Source organism: Macadamia integrifolia, chromosome 14 (assembly GCF_013358625.1).
Source record: "Macadamia integrifolia cultivar HAES 741 chromosome 14, SCU_Mint_v3, whole genome shotgun sequence".
Taxonomy (NCBI): Eukaryota; Viridiplantae; Streptophyta; class Magnoliopsida; order Proteales; family Proteaceae; genus Macadamia; species Macadamia integrifolia.
Window position 1 is genome coordinate 1,322,934 of NC_056570.1, and position 23,546 is coordinate 1,346,479.

A 23,546-nucleotide genomic window follows, 5' to 3' on the forward strand; every position below is an offset into this window, starting at 1 on the left:
CATTGAAGATACGATGATTTTTCATGTGAAGAGGACAAATCTATTAAAGAGGAACATGATCCAATATTCTACGAGGTGGAGGAAGATGAGAAGTCAGATAGAAGGGAATATTTCCTAGAGAGGCAAGCATAGTCTATTTAACTTCCTTTACCTGACTTATATGAGGAGGGAGGGAATACAACATCACATTCTGAAGCAACTTTGTAGGAAACAGATACTGTTGTGGAAAATGTGGAAGAAGCTGATCCAAGTGGCAAAAAATCTGCTGCTGAGAATTATGTTTTAAATCTCCCAGAAAATGAGGCTTTTGTTGGAAAAAAGACGAACCCACAAGGTTCAAATTTGGGCGCAAATTAGAACATCCCTTATTTCCATTGAAGATAGATGAGCTTTCGTGTTAAGAAGAGGAAAAGTCTACTAAAGAAAGAGCAAGGAGTAGGAAAAAAAATCCTATTTCAACAATTGAAGAGGCAAGACCCTCAAAAGGGCATTGAAAGGGACTCTAATGATGAGTTCTATGACGTGGAAAGATCATATCTAGTTCAAGAATCATCCTCAATTGAAAATGTGAACTCAAGTAGTGGTGATGATACAATGTCTCTTGAACCTTTCTTTCCTTGGAAAAAAGAGTTGAAAAGTTTAGTTCGTGGAGGAATGCCAATAGCTCTAAGAGGAGAGTTATGACAAGCTTTTGTGACTGTGAAGGAGCGCTGAGTGGATGGATACTATCAAGATATGCTAGCTACAGAAGTCAATGGTCATTCTTAAAAGGACTTTGTTAGTGCTTCCAATAGCACTAGTAAATGATCAAATATAGACCATCGTTGTGCTAATGAAAAATGGAAAGGGCATATTAAAAAGGATTTGCCTTGAACTTCCCTGGTCATCCTGCTTTGGATGAGGATGACAAAAATGCTTTGAGGCGTCTACTTATGCATATGCTTGCCTTAACCCCTCTGTTGGCTATTGTCAAGCGATGTCTTTCTTTGCCAGCCTATTACTACTTCTTACACCCAAGTAAATGCATTTTGGGCTCTTGTGGGTATAATCAATGACTACTTTGATGGCAATTGCTAATAGAAAATGACATAATCTCAGGTGGACCAACTTGTTTTTCAGGACTTTATGCATGAGAAGTTTCCCAAATTGATTAATCGTCTTGATTACTTGGGAGTGCAGGTGGCATGGGTTACTTGACCCTGATTCCCTTCCATTTTTGTAAATAAGCTTCCTTGAAAAAGTGTTCTTTGAGTCTGGGATGTGCTTTTGTTTGAAGGAAATCGTGTTATTTTCTTCCGAACATCTCTTGCTATGATGGAGTTATATAGTCCTGTATTAATTACGACTAAGGATGCCAGAGATGTTACTTTGTTGCAGTCATTGGCTCAATGTTTGACAATTGCCAACTTGTTTTAACTGCTAGCATGAGTTACCAAACCATAAATGAAACTCTATTGCCAGAGTTGAGAGGAAAACATCGACCTCTGTAATATATACCATAGAGGAACGATCCAAAGGGATTCGTGTCGGGAGAGATTCCTAGGTTCTCGCATCCAAACTATACAACTTCAAGCATGACCATAGATTCTTGATAAAAGAAAAAAATGCAGCTAAAAGGTTTGGTGATCTACAAATAAATGTGGATCTATGTCCTCTTGAATTAGGGTTTGTTAACTTGGATGAAATGTTTTAGCAGTTTGATAGGGGATGCATATTCTCTTTTTGATCTTCAAGAATATGAAGTGTGGTTAAAGGTTGAATTATGCAGAGTGCTTGAGGAGAAGAGATCCGCTATCCTCAAAGCTAAAGAGTTGGAGACAACACTAATGGAGATGGTCAAGCAGGATAATCGGCGAAAACTAATTGCAAAGGTTGAATAGGTGGAGCAAGAAGTAGTTGAATTACAACTGACCCTTGCAGATAAGTAGGAACAAGATCGTGCGATTGAGGTCCTAATGCGGGTGGAGCAAGAACAAAAAGGTTGCTGAAGATGCTCGTAGATTTGCTAAACAAGCTGCAGCTACTCAGAGACATACTACTAATGTCATTCAGGAAAAATATGAAGGGGCTATGGAGTCACTTGCACAAATGGAGAAGCAGACAATTATGGCTAAAATGATGCCAGAAGCTACCTTGCAATACCAATCTGGCCAAGTTAAAGCACAATCTCCTAAATCAGTGCATCAAGATTCTTCGGTAGTATGAGTTACTTAGGAGTCTGCATAGGATATGCTTACAAGAAAGTCAGTTTGCTTTCTAAACCATTTGGACTAGGTTGGCGTGATTGAAACAAGGTAAAATTGAGTAATTCGGAGGAGCTGACTGAAGGCAATTCCAATGGGATTGAGATCCTCTGTAGCGCACATCAATGTGTAGCATAGATCCAACGACAAAAAACACCTTAGGCTGCACTTTGGCGCTTTGGGCTACGTGTCTGAGTGTTCTATACTACACACATATATGTGTTACAGAGCAATCCTATTCCATATGAGTCAGAAGAAAACCCAGTTACAATGCACAAAGTCATGAATGACCCACCAAAGCTAGAAAAAGTAGGATGCAATTGAGGATGATCAATTTGAGAGTATTCTGAGAGCTCTCCAATTTGCTCTCCTTCCACCTAGCTATAATGTTCTCATATCCTAAATGGTTGTACTATGAGTTTTCCATGTATGAGCTTGTATAATACACCAACCATTTTTAGGTATGAAAGCCATACTCCTGTATCAATATCAATCGGATCCGACTCCTCTCTATAGCACTGATCATCTAAAGTTTGCCCATAGCTACCTGGGTGCGCGACACCTGTCACTAAATGATCCAATGACTGTGGTTGCTTCTCCAAAAAATCCACCCATGAGACCTAGATGCAACCCATTCCTGATAGGATCCGGTTCTACTTTTCTTCTCTCCCAAAAATCAGAATATAGGTGTCTATGAACATGTAAATGAGCTTCTTCTTGGTCCTCATCACCTGTTTATAGACCCTTGAAGAAAAAAATGGGTTTTCCTTTTTTCAGACCATGGATCTCTATCTCTGAACCTAGTTCACGGGCTCCTCTCTCTTACAACTTCTTAATCTTATACCAAGCTATCATTCCAAATCGGTGCCCTTGTTTCCATTGCAGATGAAAAGTTCCCATCTCTCTCTCTCTCTCTCTCTCTCTCTCTCTGCTTTGACCGTTGAGTGTGCTGCTAGGAACTTAAAGCCTCTATTTTTTAACTGAAGAAGAAGTGCAAGCCCTAGGTGCCCTTGTTTTTGTTGCAGATGAAAAGCTCTCCCTCTCTCTCTCTCTCTCTCTCTCTCTGTGTGTGTTGGGGCCGTTGAGTGTGCTGCTTGGAACTTAAAGCCCCTATTTTTGAACTGAAAGAGAAGCACAAGTCCTAGCCTTGATAATGAATGGCGATTGTCATGTAGAATTATTCTGATTTTTAGGAGAGAAGAGAAGAGGAGCCAGACCCTATTGGGTATGGCAAGCATCTAGGTTTCATAGGTGGTTTGTTAGAGAAGCAATCATAGACATTGGATTTGCTAGGGATAGGTGTCACGCACGCAAGTAGCTATGAGCAAACTTTGGGCGATCAATGCTATGGAGAGGAGCTAGATTCATATCAATCCATATCAATCCCTAGAGTTAGAAAATCTAGTAATAATAGATGAGAAAAATGAACTTTATTCAATTCTTCTAAAAAATAAAAAATAAAAGTACAACAGCACATTTGTGCATTCCTCTTTTTCTCTCACATGGAATGACAACACTGCCCCTATATACAATATCATTTTGTTGCACTCCATCGATGATTTCCCCTATGCCCCTATTCCACTTGCTCAAAGAACCATCTCCCTAATATTTCTCTGAGATATTTTTCCGCTTCGGTTCAATTCGATTAAGTTGTAAATTGATGATTTTCCCTCTAAAACGAATCGAACCGAACCGAACCGAACCGAACCGAATATCCCTGTTTTTTTACCCGAATCGATTTGCTTTAAGTTGGCCGTCTTCGGTTTCCATTTTCGGGTTCGGCCTCCCGGAACAAGAGGCACGAAACGAAGATCGACCTTGGATGCTGTGAAGGCTCCAACTCCAACCAGAGCAGAGACCATCGCAGGTGACTCTCTCTCTCTCTCTCTCTCTCTCTCACTCTCACATTCACCTTTCTTCTCCAACGCAGTCGCCGATCAGGCTTCCTTCCTCTTTCTCTCCGGTATTTCCCCCTTTTCTATTTCATCCTTCCTCTCCCGATCTGCTTTTCTGCGAGGAAGAGGGTGATGAGGGATTTCAAGAGGTTGAAGCAACATCCACCTGCGGGGAACAGTGGAGATTATCTGCTTCTCTCACTCAGTGGTTATTGTTAGTGTATATATGCTCTTGCTTTATCGATTTCGTCGCAGCATTAGTTGTTGCTAACACATTTTTCTTCGTTTCGAATACCTTGTTTTCTCTTGGTCTTTCTTTGTGAGTTTCAAATATCTGCTGCTTTTTTCTGACGATTTATTGTATCGAACCTCCTTTCTGTTTCCCTGAAGAAAGAGCAAATAAGGTTCTCTGCCGTTACTATCTCTCTCTCTCTTATCGATTTAGCTAGGTACTTGCTCCTCCCTTCAGAAGGAGATAAAATTTCTCTGGTAGCTGCACTTTCTAAAATAAAATTATTCTCAAAATCCACGCATTTTGTCCTATTATGTTTAATGGGAATAGGGGCCTTTCTGATAGTTGCTTTGTTTTTGCAGGATAAATTAACTGAGCCTTGAACTAGAAACCCAAGTTCTTGTATCAGTGCTTTCAGCTGCAGCAACTCGCGATCATCAACGTTCCATTGACCAGGTACAAGCTCTTTTATTAAATTCTATTGATTCAGTACTTTTTTGTTTTGCTTCCCTTCTGTCCTGCCCAATATATTTTACTTCCTCTTTTTTCATTTGTTGTTAAATATTTATTTGTTTCTGCATGAAGAAAAAAATAATAATCATTCCTGACCTCCATCGAGGGAAACATTACAGTTATCCTGCAGCATGATTGGTTCCCATGCACAAATGACAACGAATTAGAGAAGTACAGTAGTGCGCCATACCTTGGTGGCAACAATGATATTTACACAACACACCCCACCCAAAAAAAAAAAAAAAAAAAAGGAAAAGGGACTGACTGATTAGGTTGATAGTGGAAATGGGTTCCTCAAGGCAAGAAGATGTGTTTTTTCCATAGGAAATATGGTTGCACGAAAAGTTAATCATAATTTTCCCCGATCATTTCGCAGCAGTGGGATCTCGAAATCCCATGGAAAGTTAAATTTGGGTGAAATGTAGTGGAAAGTGGGAAGATACATAGAAAGAATACATAAACTCTCACAAAGCCTCAAGAACCATTAAAATAGGCATGCTTTTCATTATGACTTGAAATTTATGAAAGTAATGACAAGAGAGGAATGGGGATTAGAATTTCAAAATGAAAGTTTTCTCTAATACGCTTGAATTTCAATATAAAACTTTTCTAATCAAGTTCCCTGCTTATTCCACTGTGTATCCCTTACTCCATGGCTCAGATTACAATATAATTACGTCACTCTGATTCATCTAACATACCTACCTAGTCAAGTTGAATCTATATGTTGAAAGATATATTAGCAATGAGTTATTCTAGAGAAGAAGACAGAACAAATAGCTAATAAGGGGATGTGATGAGAGGAGGCCCATATAATTTGTACATCCAGCAACCATACCTAGATCTATCCCTGGCATTCCTCCTTAATATTTTGTTAGAACTTCCTCGCAGATAATGAATTTACTGAAGGACTCCTTAACATGAAAAATAACATCTACAAAACAAAATCTTGGATGACATGAGGGGAAGATCTAAAATGAATACTTCATTACTTTTATCTCCTTCATTGCTCCCAAATGCTGTACCAATTGAGCTATGGACCTACTTTTTGGTCTCTGTACTAAGTGGTAAATACAACACATTGTATTGGAATGATTGAATTGATGTATGGGCCTAATTTTCGTGCAGAAAATTTATTTGTTTGTATCTTTCGGACTATGTAGTTGGCTTTCTTCCTTGAGAGGGATTCATCACTCATTTGCAATTTGTTTTTCTTTATTATCAGTATTTGGATTGCATTTAATCTTATTGAATTTGTATTCATTCCTTGAATAATTTCTGCATTTAGTCACAATTACTGTGTTTGTGACAATGTTGGTGTCATTGATGGTATATAATACTCTTTTTGACTCATTTTAACCTGTAGAATAATGATAAAATGATCAATGTCCCATGTAAACATGTGGTCAAATTCTGATGTTGTTATTCTTAAGGAAATATTGCCTGGATCTACTAGATAAGAAAATAAATTACAAAACAGGTAGGGTTGATTTTGTTTTACACCTACTTTTCTTGTAAACTTACTTGTTTTTGTAATTATTTTTGTAATCTAGTAGATTGTCCCTTTTTTTAATGATGGTATTTCGTAATCACTGGATATGTAGTATTTGCCACATGGCCAGTGCTGTTATCTAACAGTAATTTTAAAAAAGAATTCGAGAAATCCTACTTGAATCTCAATGTATAGTTCATTTTACAAAAGGGTGTTGATGAAGTGCTAGAAGTGCTTTTGTTAAAGTACCTTCCAAAAGTGTTTTATGCCCTGTTATCAAATGCATTTCACTCCCGCATAAGTGTTCTCCGAGAACAGAAATAAGAAAACCCTTCTAGCTCATAAAAACTTATATGGAAAGTGTTATCAAACTGGGCCGTGTTTCACTCCCGCTGAAGTGCTCCCTATGAACAAAAACAAAAAACACTTCCAAATAAGAAAAACTCCGTGGGAATAGTAAGCACCTCACCCTTGTGAATTATGATGGTCGCAGATGTTAAACCAAGTAACCCAGATCCTGGATTTCTGAACAGTTCACAACTGGTCTTGGTCTGGTTCTGAAAATCATGTCACAATATGTCCCCTTGTTGGGACAGGTGGCATGATACCATGATTGTGCTCAGCCACTCAGCGCACTTAATATTTTTCTACTTACTAGCTCTATGCCTTGATTCGTTTGATCGTAGTTTCATTGTTTGAGACCGAACTTGGCCTGTATTGCTGTTTATTTGATCACTGTTTACAATTGGATCTGTAATTCTTGTGCAACTGGAACTGCTCTATTTCATCATTCTATCTTCAAAGAGGATAACTCCGTTGTGTTAACGCAACGACTCGTGCCACTCTATTCTGGCAGCGGTGCCTCTCTCTCTCTTTGTGTGTGTGTGATCTTCTCTCCCTATTTTCTGCCATGATCTTGGGTTTTCACATTTAATCAGTCATTATCTGTTTCTGAAAACATCAGAACTCACACGAGTCTCGAGTTCACTCACATCCCTTTAGCTACCGAAAACTGGTGAGTTGATTCTATGCCAGGATTCAACTCACTTGGATCACAAATCCTATAGAACTAGCCAAACTTTCCATTCAACCCTCTTATTTGATGGTGCTTGGTGGCGTGTTGGATCCGAGAATTGTTTCAGTCTTTAACTTTGATGACACTTGTTTATTTGCTTTAGCTCTATAATATATATATATATATATATATATTTTTTTTTGGTAGAACTCTATAATATATTGTTGACTGCTTTCTTTATCAGGTATGGATGGAGCATTGCCTAATACAAAGAAGTGGATTGTGATTTATCCCATCTACATAAATTCAAAGAAAACTATAGCTGAAGGACGGCGAATTAGCACTACTAAAGCATGTGAAAATCCCACTTGTGTTGAGATCGGTGATTGCTGCAACTATCTTAAGCTACCGTCTGTAATCGAGGTCTTTTTATCATTTTCTGTAATTTTATTTTTTTTAATGGTCCCCTTGCATTCTATTAGTAAATTTACAATTTTCTGCGTGGTTCCCTTCCTTCCCTTATACACCTTTTAATTGTTTAATGAAAAACAGAATTGAGTTTGTGAAACAAGGTTTCCAATTTATATATACAATTCATGGTGCTTTATACTTACAGATTGATAAGGCATATCCACGCGATTTCATGCAAAGAGGGAGAGTGAGGGTATTGCTGAAAAAAGAAGATGGTACTTTGTTTAATCCGGCTATAGCTTCGCGTAAGTGTGACACTCCTGCTCCCTTCCCCTCCGTGGTGCCCTTTGTGTTGGAGGTTCCAACTTGATCTTAATTCTTGTTGATGCATGGTCAGTTAGGTTTAATCTTTCATGTTGACTGAATAATAGGGAACATGATATTCATTTTTACAAGTTCTTTTCAACAAACTAAATTGCCAAAATATAAGCATGGTGTTTTCATGCAGTGTAACTGAATTCTAACAAACAATACTCCAAACATAGCTTTTTCTCATGACAAAAGCTTTCAAGGTCACACTTAGCTAGTAAAGAGGTCCTTCACGAAGCTGATCTTCATATAAATGCCTTGTGTGCTGGAACTCTGTCATGTTATATGATTGCATTTGAGGCTTTGAGAAATTTCTGGAGGTTCTCCGTATCCCATCCGCAGGGGCAGGGCTAATGGTTGACTTTACATTGTGTTCTGTCTTTAGCAAATTTTATGAGTAAAGAAATGCAGACTTTGTGGGATCCCCTTTTCCATTGCAATTGGTCACATTGTTCAATTATGAATGTTTACTGCCATGTGAGCGTATTCTTATTTTGGGCTCATGTGTGGTTGAAATGGTCCACTTCTTGTCATTCTTTTCATGCAAAATGGTCCACTTCCGATGGAGGATATCTCCAAGCTTGGTCTAAAGGAAGAGACGTGCCATTTTTTTGTTTTAATTTTTCTTGGGGGCAATATTTTCCAGTTATCCTTGATTTTGGACAGGGTTGGTCTGTGGAAAGAGTATTTTAAGCTGGCTTATGCATATTGTTAAACATTAGCGTATGAGTTGGAAGGGTAGATGAGGTAAACATCTGCAAGGACAGATGGTGTTTGGACTGGTTCTTGTCTGAGGAGTTTTCCGATATTCTATGCCTTGTAGTGAAATATATATATATATATATTTTTATTAATTGTTTTTGGCTGTTGCTAATCCAAAACAAAAGTTCTGCTCCTGAATACAATAATAATTTGGGTATCTCATTAATTATAGTCGTCTCTTAAAAAATAAACATGATATGTACCAAGTCATCATGTTCACTGATGCTGGAAAACTTTCATCAAGTAGCTAGTGTAGAAACGCAACCCTAAAACGATGCAGAAGATAATGGAAAAACAAAACAAACAATGCATACAGATTTTATGAGGTTCGGCAAGGTTGCCTACGTCCCCGGTGAGATGAGATCCTGCTTCACTATCAATGGAGAATAGGTGTAGATACAGTTGCACTTACTGGATTAAACTGCGACGGAATACAAGACATCATACACCAACAACTAGTATATCTGTAATGTAGAGTATGGAAATTGTTTCTACTTTCTAAGATATGGTTGAGCCCTAGTGATATAGGTACAGTTGCACTTACCTGGTTGGACCAGCAGGACCGATTGTGGAAGCCAAGGGCCAAGAAGAACCGGTCCAACCCAGGTTTTTGGTCCAACAAGGGTTGGTAGTAGTTAGTTTTACATTATATCTTTTATTTGTCTTTGAGTAAGATACATAGGAGGTAGAGAAGTAGGTTTATGTTTGGAGTCTAAGTAAGAGTTTATTTCAGTATTAGAGTTAAGTAGCAGTAGTCTTTTATTTTTCCTTTATATACTTACATAACTCAATGTTTAATTTTTAGAGTGAATTTAATTTTTAGATTAGTGAATTTGTGCGTGGTGTGTGATCCCCTTCCCCCTTTTGTGCAATTTTCCCTCTTCTCTCTAAGGCTACTCCATCAATTTGGTATCAGACCCGAAGGATCCTTTCCCTTGCTCTATTGAAGCACAACTTCATCCCACAACCCATCCCTGCAACTCCCACACTACTTCCTGTGACTCCCTATTCTCCCCCATTCCCACTCCTTGCAACCCCCTATTTTCTCCTCCATTCCCTGTTTCGGCCCTACTGAGAACACCCCTCCATCTCTCTTCTCCATTCCCGTTCTCTGTTCTCACTGGGACTGAGAAATAAAAAAAAAAAAAAAAAAAAAAGAAGAGCAGCAAGAGAAGAAGAGAGAGTCGACAGAGAAGCCGGCAAAACCCTATCGACCTCGTCTCAATCGAGCCACAACGGCTTCCAAAAAAAAAAAAAGAAAGACAAGAGGGATAGAAAAAAAACAAAGAAAGAGAAGCAAAATCAGAAGAATAAAAAAGAAAAAAAAAAGAAGAGAAGACGGAAGGAGCAGAATAGAAGAAGAAACAGAAGAAGAAGAAGAAGAAGAAGAAGAAAAGAGAGGGGAACATACCTGGGTCGGTCAACTCCTCCATCGAGCTTCTACCTTTCTCCTCTAGTTCCATTTCCAAGAAGGAGGACTCCCCTTTTGTCGGTATTAAAACCCCACGATTCTCTTTTATCTCTTTTTTTTTTCCTTTTATTATATTTTTATTTCCTATAATACCCCTCCCTTCATCCATTATCCCTTTTTTATCCTATTTTCTTATCACTTCCAAGTATACCCTCCACCCACATGTGACACCCTTTGTGACTTAAGTGCAGTTTCACTATTTACAGTTCTGCCATGCCTGAAAAAAAAAGAAAAAGCAAGTGAGATATTTACCATTCTACCATTCTCCTTTAAGTTTCCATCTATTTACTATTTTACCATCATATTTAAGTGTAATCTTGCCCATCTCCACCATGGTAGCTAATAGTGAAGTTCAACAGCTGAACTCCTATAAGAGAGAAAATGATGCAAAAATTGAAGCTATTATGACAATGATAGAATCCATGCAAGCTTCTATTGATCGTTTGGTGGCAGCAGATAAAGGAAAGAGTCCCATTCAATCTGGGGATTCTTCCAACACCATTCCACGGGATCCACCACCACATCATACACCACCGCCACCACCTTCACCACCATATGAAACTGGTGGATATGATGATGGAGCAGAAAGAGCAGCAAGATTGGATGTCCTTGATTTTTATGGAGATAACAATCCAGAACTGTACCTTGATTGGATTCACAGCTTAGAGACATTCTTTAGATAGTATGGGTTGAACGAGGCCCGAAAAATCCTATTTGCAGAGGTCTAACTGAAAGACACGGCCCGAATCTAATGGATCAAGCAACAGCAACATAACCGAACCCGAGGCATTGGTTTAGTCACTACTTGGGTTGAAATGCATGAAGTTATGAACCGGAGATTCTTGCCTTCTGATTACAAGCAATGCATGCATCTCAGGTTTGCACAGTTGAGACAAGAGAATTTGACAGTGGAAGATTATGTTGCTAAGTTCTATTATTTGGCTACTCATTCGGATTTTGAGTGGGATGAATAAGTATTGGCGGCACAATTCCGCAAAGGTTTGCACCCTCAACTTAGTGCTACCCTTGCCTCTAGTCGACTGCCTACAATGGAAGACGCTGTCCAGATAGCATATCAAGTTGAGGAGAGTCTGAAACGTCTAGACAATCGGCGGCCATTTACAGATGCTTTCCTAGGGGTTCTAATTCTATTCAGTCACAATCATCGCAACAGGAAAAGTCAATCAGTAGACCACAGGCTAGTGCTTCATCTATGGCATCTTCACGACCTAGCCGACCGTATTCTCCATCTCGTCGTGATTCAGACATGTCATCTTCACGACCTAATCAGCCATACTCCTCACCTCAGCATGGTTATGACAAGAACTTAGAATTTCCAAATGAGGCTATTCAATGTTTCTCATGCAAGGGGTACGTGCATAGAGCTAATCAATGTCCTAACCGGTTGTTAGCCTACATCGACAAGGATAATTTTATACCCTATGCACCAGAAGAGCAATTGAAAACAGGAATAATAAATCTAGAGGCTGAATGTGATCATGATCCTAATGAGATTAATGATAGTGATAGTGATGGTGAGTCTCGACCGTTCTATGTGATCTGTACTCTTTTGACTACACAGAAGATTCTTGAGGAGGACGATTGGTGCCGTAACAGTATCTTTCAAACTAGGGTGCGATGCAATGACAGTTTGTGCAATATGATGATCGACCCCGGAAGTTGTACCAATGTTGTTGCTGAAGATGTTGTTCGCAAGTTGAGTCTGAAAATTGAGCCTCATCCGAATCCCTACAAGGTTGGATGAGTGAACAACAATAATCTGGAAATTCATGAAAGGTGTTTGCTCACGTATTCCATTGGTGGACTGATTGATCAGGTTCAATGTGATATTCTCCCTCTAAAAGTTTGTCACATTCTACTGGGTCGCCCATGGATGTTCGACAAGAAATCCAAGCACTGTGGATATGAGAATACATATACTTTTCAGCATGGTGGTCTGGAGATGAAGCTCCTTCCAGCAAAGGATCTTCCCCCTCTCAAGCTCAAGAAGACAGTTGGTACTTTTCTCATCAAGCGCATCGACTCTGACGACATTCTTGGACCTCATCCAAACTCGACGGAGTCGAGTTCTTTTCAGAAGGGGAGAGCTGATGTAGATACAGTTGCACTTACTTGGTTGGACCAGCAAAACCAACTGTGGAAGCTAAGGGCCTAGAAGAACTGGTCCAACCTAGGTTTTTGGTCCAACAAGGGCTGGTAGTAGTTAGTTTTACATTATGTCTTTTATTTTTCTTTGAGTAAGGTAGAGAAGTATGTTTATGTTTGGAGTTTAAGTAAGAGTTTATTTCAGTATTAGAGTCTAAGTAGGAGTAGTCTTTTATTTTTCCTTTATATACTTACATAACTCAATATTTAATTTTTAGAGTGAATTTAATTTTTAGATTAGTGAATTTGTGCGTGGTGTGTGATCCCCTTCCCCCTTTTGTGCGATTTTCCCTCTTCTCCCTAAGGCTACTCCATCACCTAGAGTTGCTTTAAGTCTGTAAAAACAACAGACTATTAGGCTCTATTCAAGTATAGAGTTTCAGGAAAATGAGGTAAAAAGTAAGAATCCACATGGAATGAAAAATGACTTTTATGTGGTTGTTCTAGATCTGGCTGAAGAGGGAATGGTTTCTCTCTGGTTATAATAGATTCTGTTATATGTTCTCAAACTAGGCTGAAATCGCCTATGTGGAAATGTGGGAATTGTGATTGTAGTTTGATGAATTTGTTTTGCATGGGAATGAAAATCCCTCCTTAAGTTGGTGCCTGTCATTCCTTGCCATGTGGCAAATTTCGGTGGGTGTGGGTGTGTCATGTGATAGAGGACTCACCCATCTCACCAGGCGAATTTCAGCCTAAAAACAAGTATTGGAAGTGTTTAAAAGTGAGTTTTAGTCTTCAAAAATTACAAAAATTCCATTTCACTGTAGTGGAACCTTGTGACATTTATGTAGTTTTTTGAAACTTCAAACTCACATTTAAGGCACTACCCCTACTTCTTTCAAGCCGAAACCTGGTCATCTGTGATGCGTGTGGGTCCTCTATCACATGGACCCACTCGCATCCATTCTAGTGTGCCACATGGAAAATAATGTGTCTCGTCACACTTAGCACCCTCCCTTGGGAACACTGCTGGTTGTGGTTGAAGACTAAACCAGTTCGAGATTGCTAAGAGGTTGCTGTAAACTTCAAAGAACTAAGAAAGAAATGGAATATGAGATGTAATTGGCGAGAAATGCACTTAGATTTGACAAAATCCACCTTCACCCCCATGGAAACAGTGGGTCGCTGGCCAAACTGGTGAACTCCGATTATTTTGGGTAGCCCTTTGATTACTTGTGACAGTGAAGATGCCATAATATTTTGCTAATATGATTTAGTTAAGTTTTATTGCTTGTTATGGTGCAAGAACTGGATGTACTTGGGCCAAGATTTGGGTTAAAGGTATGCTCCTTGTTTGCATTTTAATGCTAGTCGGCTCATAACTGCTGAAGCTTGTAACAAGAGTTGTCCTCTTGTCTAATATGTCTGCCATGTTTGGTCAATAGAGCATATCTTCCTTCAATTCCATAAGCTCAGGAGTACTGGTCAGAGCCGTCTTTCCATGGCATGTGTTGAATATCTCCAAAAATGGCACCCAAGTAAGTGATTTAGTACTAAGGTGGGGATGAAATGGGAGAAAGCTCAAGGGTTTTGATTTTAGATGCCCACAAATTATTGCAGAAATTTCAGAAAGGAAATTCGGGATTTTTGCGAAATGTTGCCAGCCAGTATATATGATTGCTTTGCTCCAAAAGCAAGAGATCGCATTTCTTTTTCTGGGATTTTCAGTTTTCTGTCCTGATGTTTGTTGGCTTTCTTGTCAGTTTTCATTCCTTTTTCTGGAACATGGCAATGGCCAACTGCGAGCTCTGTTTGCATTTTTGATTGTGGGTCTGGTCAACCTTTTTTAATTTTGTGCATTTTTATAGGTCTGTGGCCAGCATTCTATGGTATTTTCACACTCCCCAGGGGACACCCCCCCCCCCCAAAGTTTTTTAGGTTCTGTCTCCCCATTCTTAATGAAATCTTTTGTCTTGTTCAAAGAGGATAATAATAAAGAAAAGGTCCTGAAATTTCATTGATAATGGAGGGAAAGCTTTGATAGTATCCTCTCATAGACTTCTTTAGATATGAACTAGATAGGATTGCATGGACTGGTTGTCCAGTCCTGAAGGAATCCTATGTGTGTAAAGATTGTCTAATGTTTCCTTGTGTAGGACATTTTCCAGCAAGATACTGGAGGACCAGCCTCCTCTCCGAGAAATATCAATTGAAATGTGTTAATGAAATCATGTAATCCATACAACAATTTCCTCACTACTGTGTGATTGCACAAGCTGTGTGTTTTGGCAGCGTAACATAGTATCTAACTTTTTGATCTTCTGTTTATTTATTATTTTCTTCTAGATATAAGCACATCTTTCTTTCTTCTATTTAGTAATTATTCCCTGATGGTTATATTGCAGGGAAACAATTGATGCTCCAGGTTGCAGAGATGGTCCCCAGACACCACGGGAGGACAAAGAAACAGGAACCTGCACCAACTTCTTCAACTGCAGGACCCTCCAAATCTGGAAAAGGTGGAAAGAAAAAGAAATAATTCGGCTTTTGCAAGAGCAAAAAATTCGCCATACCCTCAGTTTTTCTTCTTTTTTTGATGACCCTTGTCAACAAAGGGGCTCACTTATATCTGGCTTTGAATTTCTCAATTTAATTGATGTTTTGTACTCTTTTCAAAGGAGCACTTTCTCTTGTTAAGCTATTCATACTAGCTCATAGGATGGTTTTATTGCAGTTGGAATGTTATATGGATGGCTTACATGGAATTTAGGTATAACTTCCCTAAAAAGCCACTTAAATATCTCAGCTTTGGTATTGATTTGTCACCCTCCCCCCAAGGGATTTTTTTTTTTTGTTAATAGGTAAGTATGATTAATTAAAAGAAAAGAAAAAGATAAAATACAATTAGAGTCAATCCTAGAGAACCCCCTTTTTAGACATTCCTAAAAGAGGGGAAGGGATTCCAAGAACAAGCAGGACAGCCCTACAATCAAGTAATAAAAACTATAACATAAATAACATAGAAAAAATTACATCCGAAAGTAGGTAATTCGATCAAAATCTCCTTTTATAAGGTCTTGAAGATCATTTGGGATATTGGGAGGGTATAAGATAACTTTAACAGTAGATGAAGCACATGAGGCTAAGAAATTTGTTGCCTGATTTTGCTCTCTTCAAACATGTATAAGCTCGTAACACCTAAGCATGGAACTAAGATGCAAAATTCTGCTTGTCATACACCAAGGGCAAGTATGCACACCAACTTCTTTGCCTCTACATCTAGGAATTTCTCAGTTGCCCCTGCATACCAACTTAGTCCCAGTTTGTCACATGATTATGCTCATCCTTCTTTGCTCAAAATTTGGCACATCAAAGCACCAACTAAAGTTCCAAGTTTTTATCTTCTTGCTTGGAAAGAAAGGTCCCAACACCCAACCTCATAATTGAGCTAGGGTACATATTCCAGCTTGATGTGCTATTTGTAATAATCAGAGCCTTGCCATGGAACATCTTTTCTTCTAATGATGAAGACTCATTAAGTCTAATATCAGAATGCTGTCGTTACTCCCTCTTTAGACCTCACCCTCTTCGATTCAGTTTAACACATACATGTTTAGAGAGGCCATGAACAAGGTTAAGTTTAACCTTGATGGCTCAAGCCTGAGCAAGCCAAGGGGGAGGAACCGGATTCTCTGGTTGCAGAGGCATCAGTGTTGAGATCGGGATTATTAATTGACATAATCCAATCGAATCTTACTCAAGAGTCATCGATTTGATTTACATCAGCATCCTACAAAACTTCATAGTATTGCAGCGATCAACCCAGATTGTTGGAAGTTGATGGAGAGCATAAAGACTGAATCAATCAATCAGATATATCAGCAGGCAAACCAAGCAGCATATATCTTCTGTCTCTAATTTAGCACGGGGGAATGCCATTGAGTTTCTTGTAAATATTCTAAAGATGGATGCTATTAATGCAACTACCACACCATTGGGTAGATGAACTTAATCAATAAATAGCAAGAAATCATTTAAATAAAATACTTTATCAAATTTTTATTTGGGAACAGCCTTTTCATGAAGCAAGGGTAAGACTCTACATTATGACCTTCCCTAGACCACGTAGCGTCAGGAGCCTTGTGCACCGTTATACCCTTTTTTTACTTTATGAAAATTTGAAAAATGACCTTGGACAGCTTTTGAAAGTTCAAATCTATGAAAAATCAATGAAATCTCATGCATCAGAGTCTTAAAACCAAATATTTGAATCCTGTATATACATGCACAATGAAAGGAGCATAGAGGTCCAGTGAGTCCTTTAGCAGGATCTACACCCACTCCTGAGACAATTATTATAGGCAAAGCAGGAAACACCACCAATTAATGTTCTATTTGCTCACATACATAAGAATATAAGATTGTTTCAGAAAGTTATAGCAAATTTTTTTTGCTACCAAAAAATGTATTTTCTAGAAATGGAAAATTGCAAACTGCAACCTATTTCAAAGGGACGGTGCACAACTAGATATGTCAACAGTGCATGTTTTGTTTTTTTCTTTTGGATACTACAACAATACATTTCTCAAGTATCTATATCACAAAGCATTGTACAACCAGAGTTTCATGTTTAGGAAATTATGATTGAAATTCCCATTGTGAAACATCCCACAGCGACCCAAGGGCTCAAACGTTCACCTGTTTCAATATAAGAAAGGAATATCTATGAGGACCATGAAGCATTCAAGTAAATAAAAGGATCTACGATGACTATAAATCATCCAAGTATAGGCAAGGAAATTTCACTGTAACCCTGCAACCTAGAATGAAGTACACCCTAAATGTATGTGGGTTGGGGGATTATGATTAAGCAACAATAGAAAGTATTGGGGCGGAGTATCCTAAATGTATGTGGGTTGGGGGATTATGATTCAGCAACAATAGAAAGCATTGGGGCGAAGTATCCTAAATGTATGCGGGTTGTCAAGTATCCCCCAACTGACTGAATTGAAATATGATATTTGATCTTGAGAGTCTTAATCAACTCTCTCTCTCTCTCTAAGAATAATTTTTTATCCTTTCAATTACTAGAATTTTGTCTGAATATTCCTTTAACAGATGAGATCACTCTCTTATAGTCTCTCAACTCCACTCAACTCAGCCTTCTACCAACTAAATGGGGTTGGTTGCATGGATCCTCATCCTACAAAAAGTTCTCTATTCAGAGTCATACTTGATACAATGCTTAAGCTATGCATGACCTCCTCACGACTTCTCCTATGCTCTCTCTCAAGCCAAATTGATTCACATACCTTCTCTCTCTAATAAATCTCTACCTTTTTATTTTTAGTAAAATATAAATCTCTAGTTTTCACCACCAAATAAATATGCAACATTTTTTCAACTTATTCTGGTCATAGGATACTTCACATTGGACCGTAAGATCTGAGATCAGATAAATACTAATCATCAGTTCAGGATCTCTGCCATCCATTCCATTAGTGGGCCCATTACCTGCAGGCTGATCTAATCAGTCTGCATCAGTGTGTGTGTTGCATATTTACTCATTTTATATTGTATGTTGGAAATAGCACTGGGCTCATCAGCGATGCTTTAAATCAGTCTACACTCTACAGACCATATTGATTTGAGGCCTGGGGAGGGAAAAGGAGACTACTACATTTTACCTGGCTTTAGAGTTCAGAAGTCAAGAACATGGACCGAGTACTTAATCAATTAACCGACCCATCTTTATCTATCTTATTCTGTATTTCAAAGGTTTACTAGGGTGATCTAGAAAGTGATCTAATACATCTTAAATAAAATCTGAAGGAGGTGCTAAGTTCCAAATAATGAATTACTCAATCATTAACACTGTAATGGATGGATGCATTTTAAGGGAGGCATCTGGACTATTAGATTCTCACATATTACCTAAGCAACATAGAGTATCGTATTAAACAAAAAACGTAGAATAAATTTTGTATTTCATTGACTGTTTGGCTCAAAGTCTTTAAACTTTTGGTTTTTAGCCACTGGATTGAAACACCTAAACCGACTGAAATTTACAAGTTTAAAGTCTACAGTAATTTTTTTGTTCAATCTGTTATATTCTCAATCAATTCAGCAATTCTGCTAAAATCACTATTTAGGCCAAAAATATTAACTCCATAATTCAAACAGTAGGTGTTACTGGCCAAGAGCTCTAATAAAATGGACCAATGATACATGCACACAGGTGACATAAGGACCACTTCCTGACTTTTATGAGCGGAAAATTTTCAGAAATTTCAGTGAGGAATTATGCTGAAATGTTAGTTCTTGAGAGCAAAGAGAAATGATCACTAGAGGAAACAACTTTGTACAAGCAAAACAAGCACGATGACAAAGTAAATATACAGGCAATCAAAATCAAGGAACCTACCTATTCTGGCGGCCTTCCAAAAGAAACCTCGAAACCTGCCAGATTCACAATGCATCAAACCAAAAATATCTTAATATAGAAAGCAAGTACAATATAATTCACCCAGGATTTGTAGACATTGATACCTGTGGTTTATAACTTCTAATATACAGCGCAAGACTACAAACAATATCGAATATGGATGGGTAGACCTTGGCTTGGCAAAAGGAAATATTTGACGCAACTGAACCGACACTAGGGAAGTAATTACTTAATTAGAAGCAGTTTAGCTAGAGTTACCTTGGAGACTTTCAATAAAAGGTCTCAAAAGTATGGAGGGAAAAAAAAACATTCGGAGTCTCTGCCTGCCTCGTGGCAGTTGAAGTAGGGGCATCTCAAATGTTGCAACTGTTACTCTTACGACTGAAAAGGGCTTTAATGACTCTTCTAATGCTTATAGACCTAGGCCAGCATAACAAGAATCAACTCCAATTTAACCTTCATGGATATGAACTTGTTACTTAATGTTTCTAAACAAAAACGACCACCTTTCGAGGGCTGCAGGATCCTGAAGATTAAGCTTCATTACATCATTTAAGAGGAGAGAACATATCTTCACTTTGTTAATACCAGAAGCAAAGACATTATTGCTTTGTCCAAGTCAAAACAAGTAAAACTTTCAGTCAATATCACCCTCCTAATGCATGCGAAGAAAGATCTTCATGGTCTTTATTCACTACAGCATACACTAACGGTTGCTCTAGAAAGATCATTTGGTGGGTTAAACAAAAGAAAGTGTTTCAAGTTAGCAAATACTTGTGGATGAACCAACTCAGTGTACACAAGAGGAATTCCTATGGTCCACACTATTTTTATGATGATAAAATTTATGAGCTAACGAGACCCCCCCCCTAGGGGGAGACAATAAATACATAAAACCAGGATGTTATAATGATAAGTGGCAAAAACTATGAATGATTGACTCAGAGATGAAAACATTCAAGGAACACAAGGCCCAATGAATGCTTTAAAGAGAATGCATGCAATATTGAGAAGCAATACTGTGCACACTGGAGGTGTTAAAAGGACAGCAGAGAGGATATGAAATGAGTGCCCAATGGGAGTAGAAATAGCTTAAATTGAGTGGAATGGTGGAATGAGACTTATGTAGCCAACCCTAATTACTCAGGGCAGGTCTCAGTGAGTTAAGTTCTAATGCACGGTGACTGCTCCAATCCTGGCATGAGGGTTCTGTGTCCATGAAGGGAAGGGAAGGGGGTGACATCAGTTTTAAAAAGAAAATGGAAACTTGTGCAACCATGATTTTGTATCAACCTTAAACTCTTACTTAAGATGCTAATCTAACTTCTCAAATAGAATCTTTATTTTCCTTCTTAAATTCAAGGTAATTGATTGCAAAATAAAGTAAACTTTAATACCCAAATTTGGCATGTTCTGGAGTTAATTACACAATGATGTTAGATAATGATTACAAAATTTTCCATTTTAGTTTTTATTTAGGTTCACGTCTCTTATTTCCCTTGCAATCGGACAAAGCTTGCCAGTTCTATAAACTTTCAGTTTCAATTTTTTGTTAATGAGCACTTCAAATGAATTAAAGGACAGGGTATAGTTCAAAAACACCCCTAAAACACGATTCATAAGTCATCTTAATGTATCAAAGTTTAGACTAGCAATTAAGGATGATCCAGTCAAAAAATTTTCATCTCTCCTGGATTCACTGTATTAAGGATAAAGTTTAAGAGATCCTAAACCATGAAGTATTTGTGAATACCAATACAATTAAATCCTATAAATCTGAAACATAACAATAGAGTAATTTATCGGTACCCAGTTTTCTGTTCCAGGATGGTAGGGAACTGCAGCTTTACATAAGTACAGGTGCAAATAACTAGTAGCACCACCGTCAGAAACGAATGGAAATTGAAAAGTGCAGACTGCAAAATCCAACAAATAAATAATAAACAAGTTGAACAACTCCAAGATTTCCTCTACAGAAGTAAATGAAAACTTCCACAAATAATGCTTTACTAAATTTCTTCTTTTTTCTTTTACCATTCTCAGATTCTCCTTCAATTGATCGGCTTTCCTTCACCTAGATCTACAGATATAATTCTACAGAGATAATTCAAAGCTGCAAACCAACAAATAGGATAAATTATCAAAAGGAAAACTTAATCCAAAAACCAAAAGAAAGAGAAGAAGATGAAGATGAAGAGAAAGAGTACCTTATTGAAGACTGAAGAGAGCTCTGGAGGAACTCACAGCTCCTTCTTCCTTTTTTGAGCACCAACCCTTTCTTCCGCTGAAGCCCTCTTAACGTGAGTATCGCAACCTTTGATTTGTTTTCTCTGCGAGTCCGTGCTTCTCCGACATCTCTTATTTTAAAAGAATTTGCTGTCAGGCTGCGTGGCCCCTGCGCCGGAAACAGAGTCGCGACTTTAGGCTCTGCTGCAACCGAAAAATTGATCCCGGTGTTTTATCAAATATTTTCCTTTTGGGAACAGAAACGGACCAGATCTGATCTGTTTTTTTTTTTTTAAGTGAACTAGGTAATAACGTGTACGTAAGGAAATTTTTAAATGACTTTACAGCTTCAAACTCTCGAGCCTCTTGAGTCTTGACCATCTCACCACCACTTGTTCCATCACCACCACCTTCGTAGCACCTCAATACACATCAAGCTACAATATTGTCCTTATGAAATGATTTAGATCCATTGAACTTCAAAAGTTAAACAAAATGAGAGATAGTGGAGAAGCAGTAGACTCTAATACTATTTTTGCGTTTTAAAGTCACAAAAGTTTCGCCCCAAAGTAGATGATATTGTGTCTTGGTACAGAGTCATAGCGTTACAATCACTACCACTACCACCACCACCACTTCTATAACCACTATTGGCACCATTAGAAGAAATATTTATTGTTAATATGCATTTTGTATGTATTTTTTTTTTTTTTTTTTCTATGAATGGTAGAAATAATATTTTTCACAAACTTAAACCTTGGTGTAGTGCTTAGTGGAAATGCTACCCAAGAGTTGGTCACTCGATCAACTCCTATGCAGTGTATCAGTGTTTAGTTTGCACCATTTACTTGCTTTCCAAGAAGTGTGACCATGGGCCCTATTGACTCCTCCATGGGTCTATGCTTTTGCCACATGGGTCCACAACGTAATAACCAATAAGCCTTTCAACTGAAATTCTAAAAGAAAAAAAGAAAAATATAGTATTACCATACAATAATATTATTGCTACAAAATTACTCAAAAAAATCAGAAATATAAAAAAAATTATTTCTGATTAGAAAATAATTGTTTAGAACAAAAACGTTGCCATTGCCTGCCTTATATGCCGTGAGTCGTGACCCGAAGTGACGACTTATCGAAACTTTTCTTCCCCTTCTTCTCACTAAGCATATATATAAACCGAGTCCGAACTCGGAACTTCGCCTCTGCCACTCTGTTCGTGAGAGTCCAAAAATCATGGCAGAGAGAAGCAGTAGCAGCAGAACTCACAGTCCTGCTACCAATAAATCAAACGAAGAAGAAGAAGAAGAAGAGGAAGAAGAGATGATCGAAGATGTAAAAATTTCCGATCTCTTACCACTGGAACTGATGAAATCAGAGATAATTCCTCAAATACCAAATTCCTCAGATTCTGCTGTTGATTGGTTACCAGAATTTTCTGGTTTCTCATGGATCGCATACGGAGCTTCTTCACTTCTCGTGATCTCTCACTTCCCTTCGCCTCTCTCTAAGGAAGAAAGTCTAATTGGTCCCTTTTTCCGGCAAGTGATAGAGCTATCGTCTGATGAGTCTGTACTAGTGAAGGCTGTTGCTTGGTCCCCGTCTTTCCCATCGGAAGGTGATCTAGCGGCAGTGGTCGATAATTGTGTCTTCTTGTATTCAGGAAATTCTCGAGTTACTCATGGTATGCTGGTTTTTCTTTCAAGTTCGTCATTTATTGATTTTTTCCATTTTGAGTTGAATAACACCAATGTGAATTGTGAAGGTGTATCCCTAATTCTTTTTTAAATTTGGACATGGAATATATCACAGAAGTGTATTGGCTGTTGATGCTTTTACTCAGCAGTCCCAATGCTTAACATACAGTGTACTATGGTTACCTAGTCCTTGGTTGATGTTTACACTTTTATGCTTCTGTGAACTGAACTTTTGTGCTGCTTTGCCAGATTTATTCTAATCTAGTTATGGAGATGTTTGATGTTTTAGTATGTAGAAATAACTCAGTAATTGGTAAGATTTATCGTATCACAAGATAATAGAGACTTGTGTGTTGAACTTGTGTGTTGAAGAATATGGATGAGAGATTAAAATAAATGGGCGTTAAAAATTTGATGGGCCTTATGAATGGTTTGGATAAGTTCAAAAGAATGCTGGATGACTGCGTCGGTTGATTTTTTGCATCTATTTGCATTTGCTTGTGAGGAGATTATTGAACAGTGTTTTTTTTTAATCACTTGTTGATAGTTGTAGAAACGCAGCCCTAAAACGATGCAGAAGATAATGGAAAAACAAACAAACAATGCACACGGATTTTACGAGGTTCGGCAATGTTGCCTACGTCCCCGGTGAGATGAGATCCTGCT

The 23,546-nt window shown here is 38.2% G+C and overlaps 2 protein-coding genes and 1 pseudogene across 4 annotated transcripts; 2 read left to right on the top strand and 1 right to left on the bottom strand.

The window, feature by feature from the left end:
- The first annotated feature begins 384 nt into the window (after positions 1 to 384).
- LOC122061663 lies at positions 385 to 2,205 on the top strand (annotated as a pseudogene).
- A 1,752-nt stretch (positions 2,206 to 3,957) lies between these two features.
- Positions 3,958 to 15,317, top strand: LOC122061786 (signal recognition particle 19 kDa protein). Of its 3 annotated transcripts, none has more exons than XM_042625256.1 (5): positions 3,958 to 4,110; positions 4,733 to 4,826; positions 7,635 to 7,813; positions 8,007 to 8,106; positions 14,918 to 15,317. In XM_042625256.1, exons 3-5 carry the CDS (start codon positions 7,637 to 7,639, stop codon positions 15,049 to 15,051), a joined length of 411 nt encoding a protein of 136 aa, XP_042481190.1. In that variant the 5' UTR covers positions 3,958 to 4,110; positions 4,733 to 4,826; positions 7,635 to 7,636; the 3' UTR covers positions 15,052 to 15,317. The 3 variants fall into 3 exon arrangements, with proteins under 3 accessions (XP_042481190.1, XP_042481192.1, XP_042481191.1); XM_042625258.1 differs by lacking the exon at positions 3,958 to 4,110 and adding an exon at positions 4,167 to 4,352; XM_042625257.1 differs by lacking the exon at positions 3,958 to 4,110 and adding an exon at positions 4,427 to 4,587.
- A 1,616-nt stretch (positions 15,318 to 16,933) lies between these two features.
- On the bottom strand, positions 16,934 to 21,310 carry LOC122062033 (protein kish-like). The gene is made up of 5 exons (XM_042625669.1): positions 21,165 to 21,310; positions 20,992 to 21,070; positions 20,767 to 20,873; positions 18,937 to 18,971; positions 16,934 to 17,210 (listed from the first exon to the last, which is right to left on the bottom strand). The coding sequence occupies exons 2-5, from the start codon at positions 20,992 to 20,994 to the stop codon at positions 17,143 to 17,145; spliced, it is 213 nt and encodes a 70-aa protein (XP_042481603.1). The 5' UTR covers positions 20,995 to 21,070; positions 21,165 to 21,310; the 3' UTR covers positions 16,934 to 17,142.
- Positions 21,311 to 23,546: the final 2,236 nt, after the last annotated feature.

Bases quoted from the DNA above. Each gene is read 5' to 3' on its own strand.
- LOC122061786 (XM_042625256.1), top strand. From the start codon at position 7,637: ATGGATGGAGCATTGCCTAATACAAAGAAGTGGATTGTGATTTATCCC. The intron at 7,814-8,006 runs GTCTTTTTATCA...TTATACTTACAG, and splicing joins AGCTACCGTCTGTAATCGAG to ATTGATAAGGCATATCCACG. The intron at 8,107-14,917 runs GTAAGTGTGACA...GTTATATTGCAG, and splicing joins TAATCCGGCTATAGCTTCGC to GGAAACAATTGATGCTCCAG.
- LOC122062033 (XM_042625669.1), bottom strand. The intron at 18,972-20,766 runs GTACCGATAAAT...TGAATCTGGCAG, and splicing joins ATCCTGGAACAGAAAACTGG to GTTTCGAGGTTTCTTTTGGA. The intron at 17,211-18,936 runs GTAGGTTCCTTG...ATATTGAAACAG, and splicing joins TTGGAAGGCCGCCAGAATAG to GTGAACGTTTGAGCCCTTGG.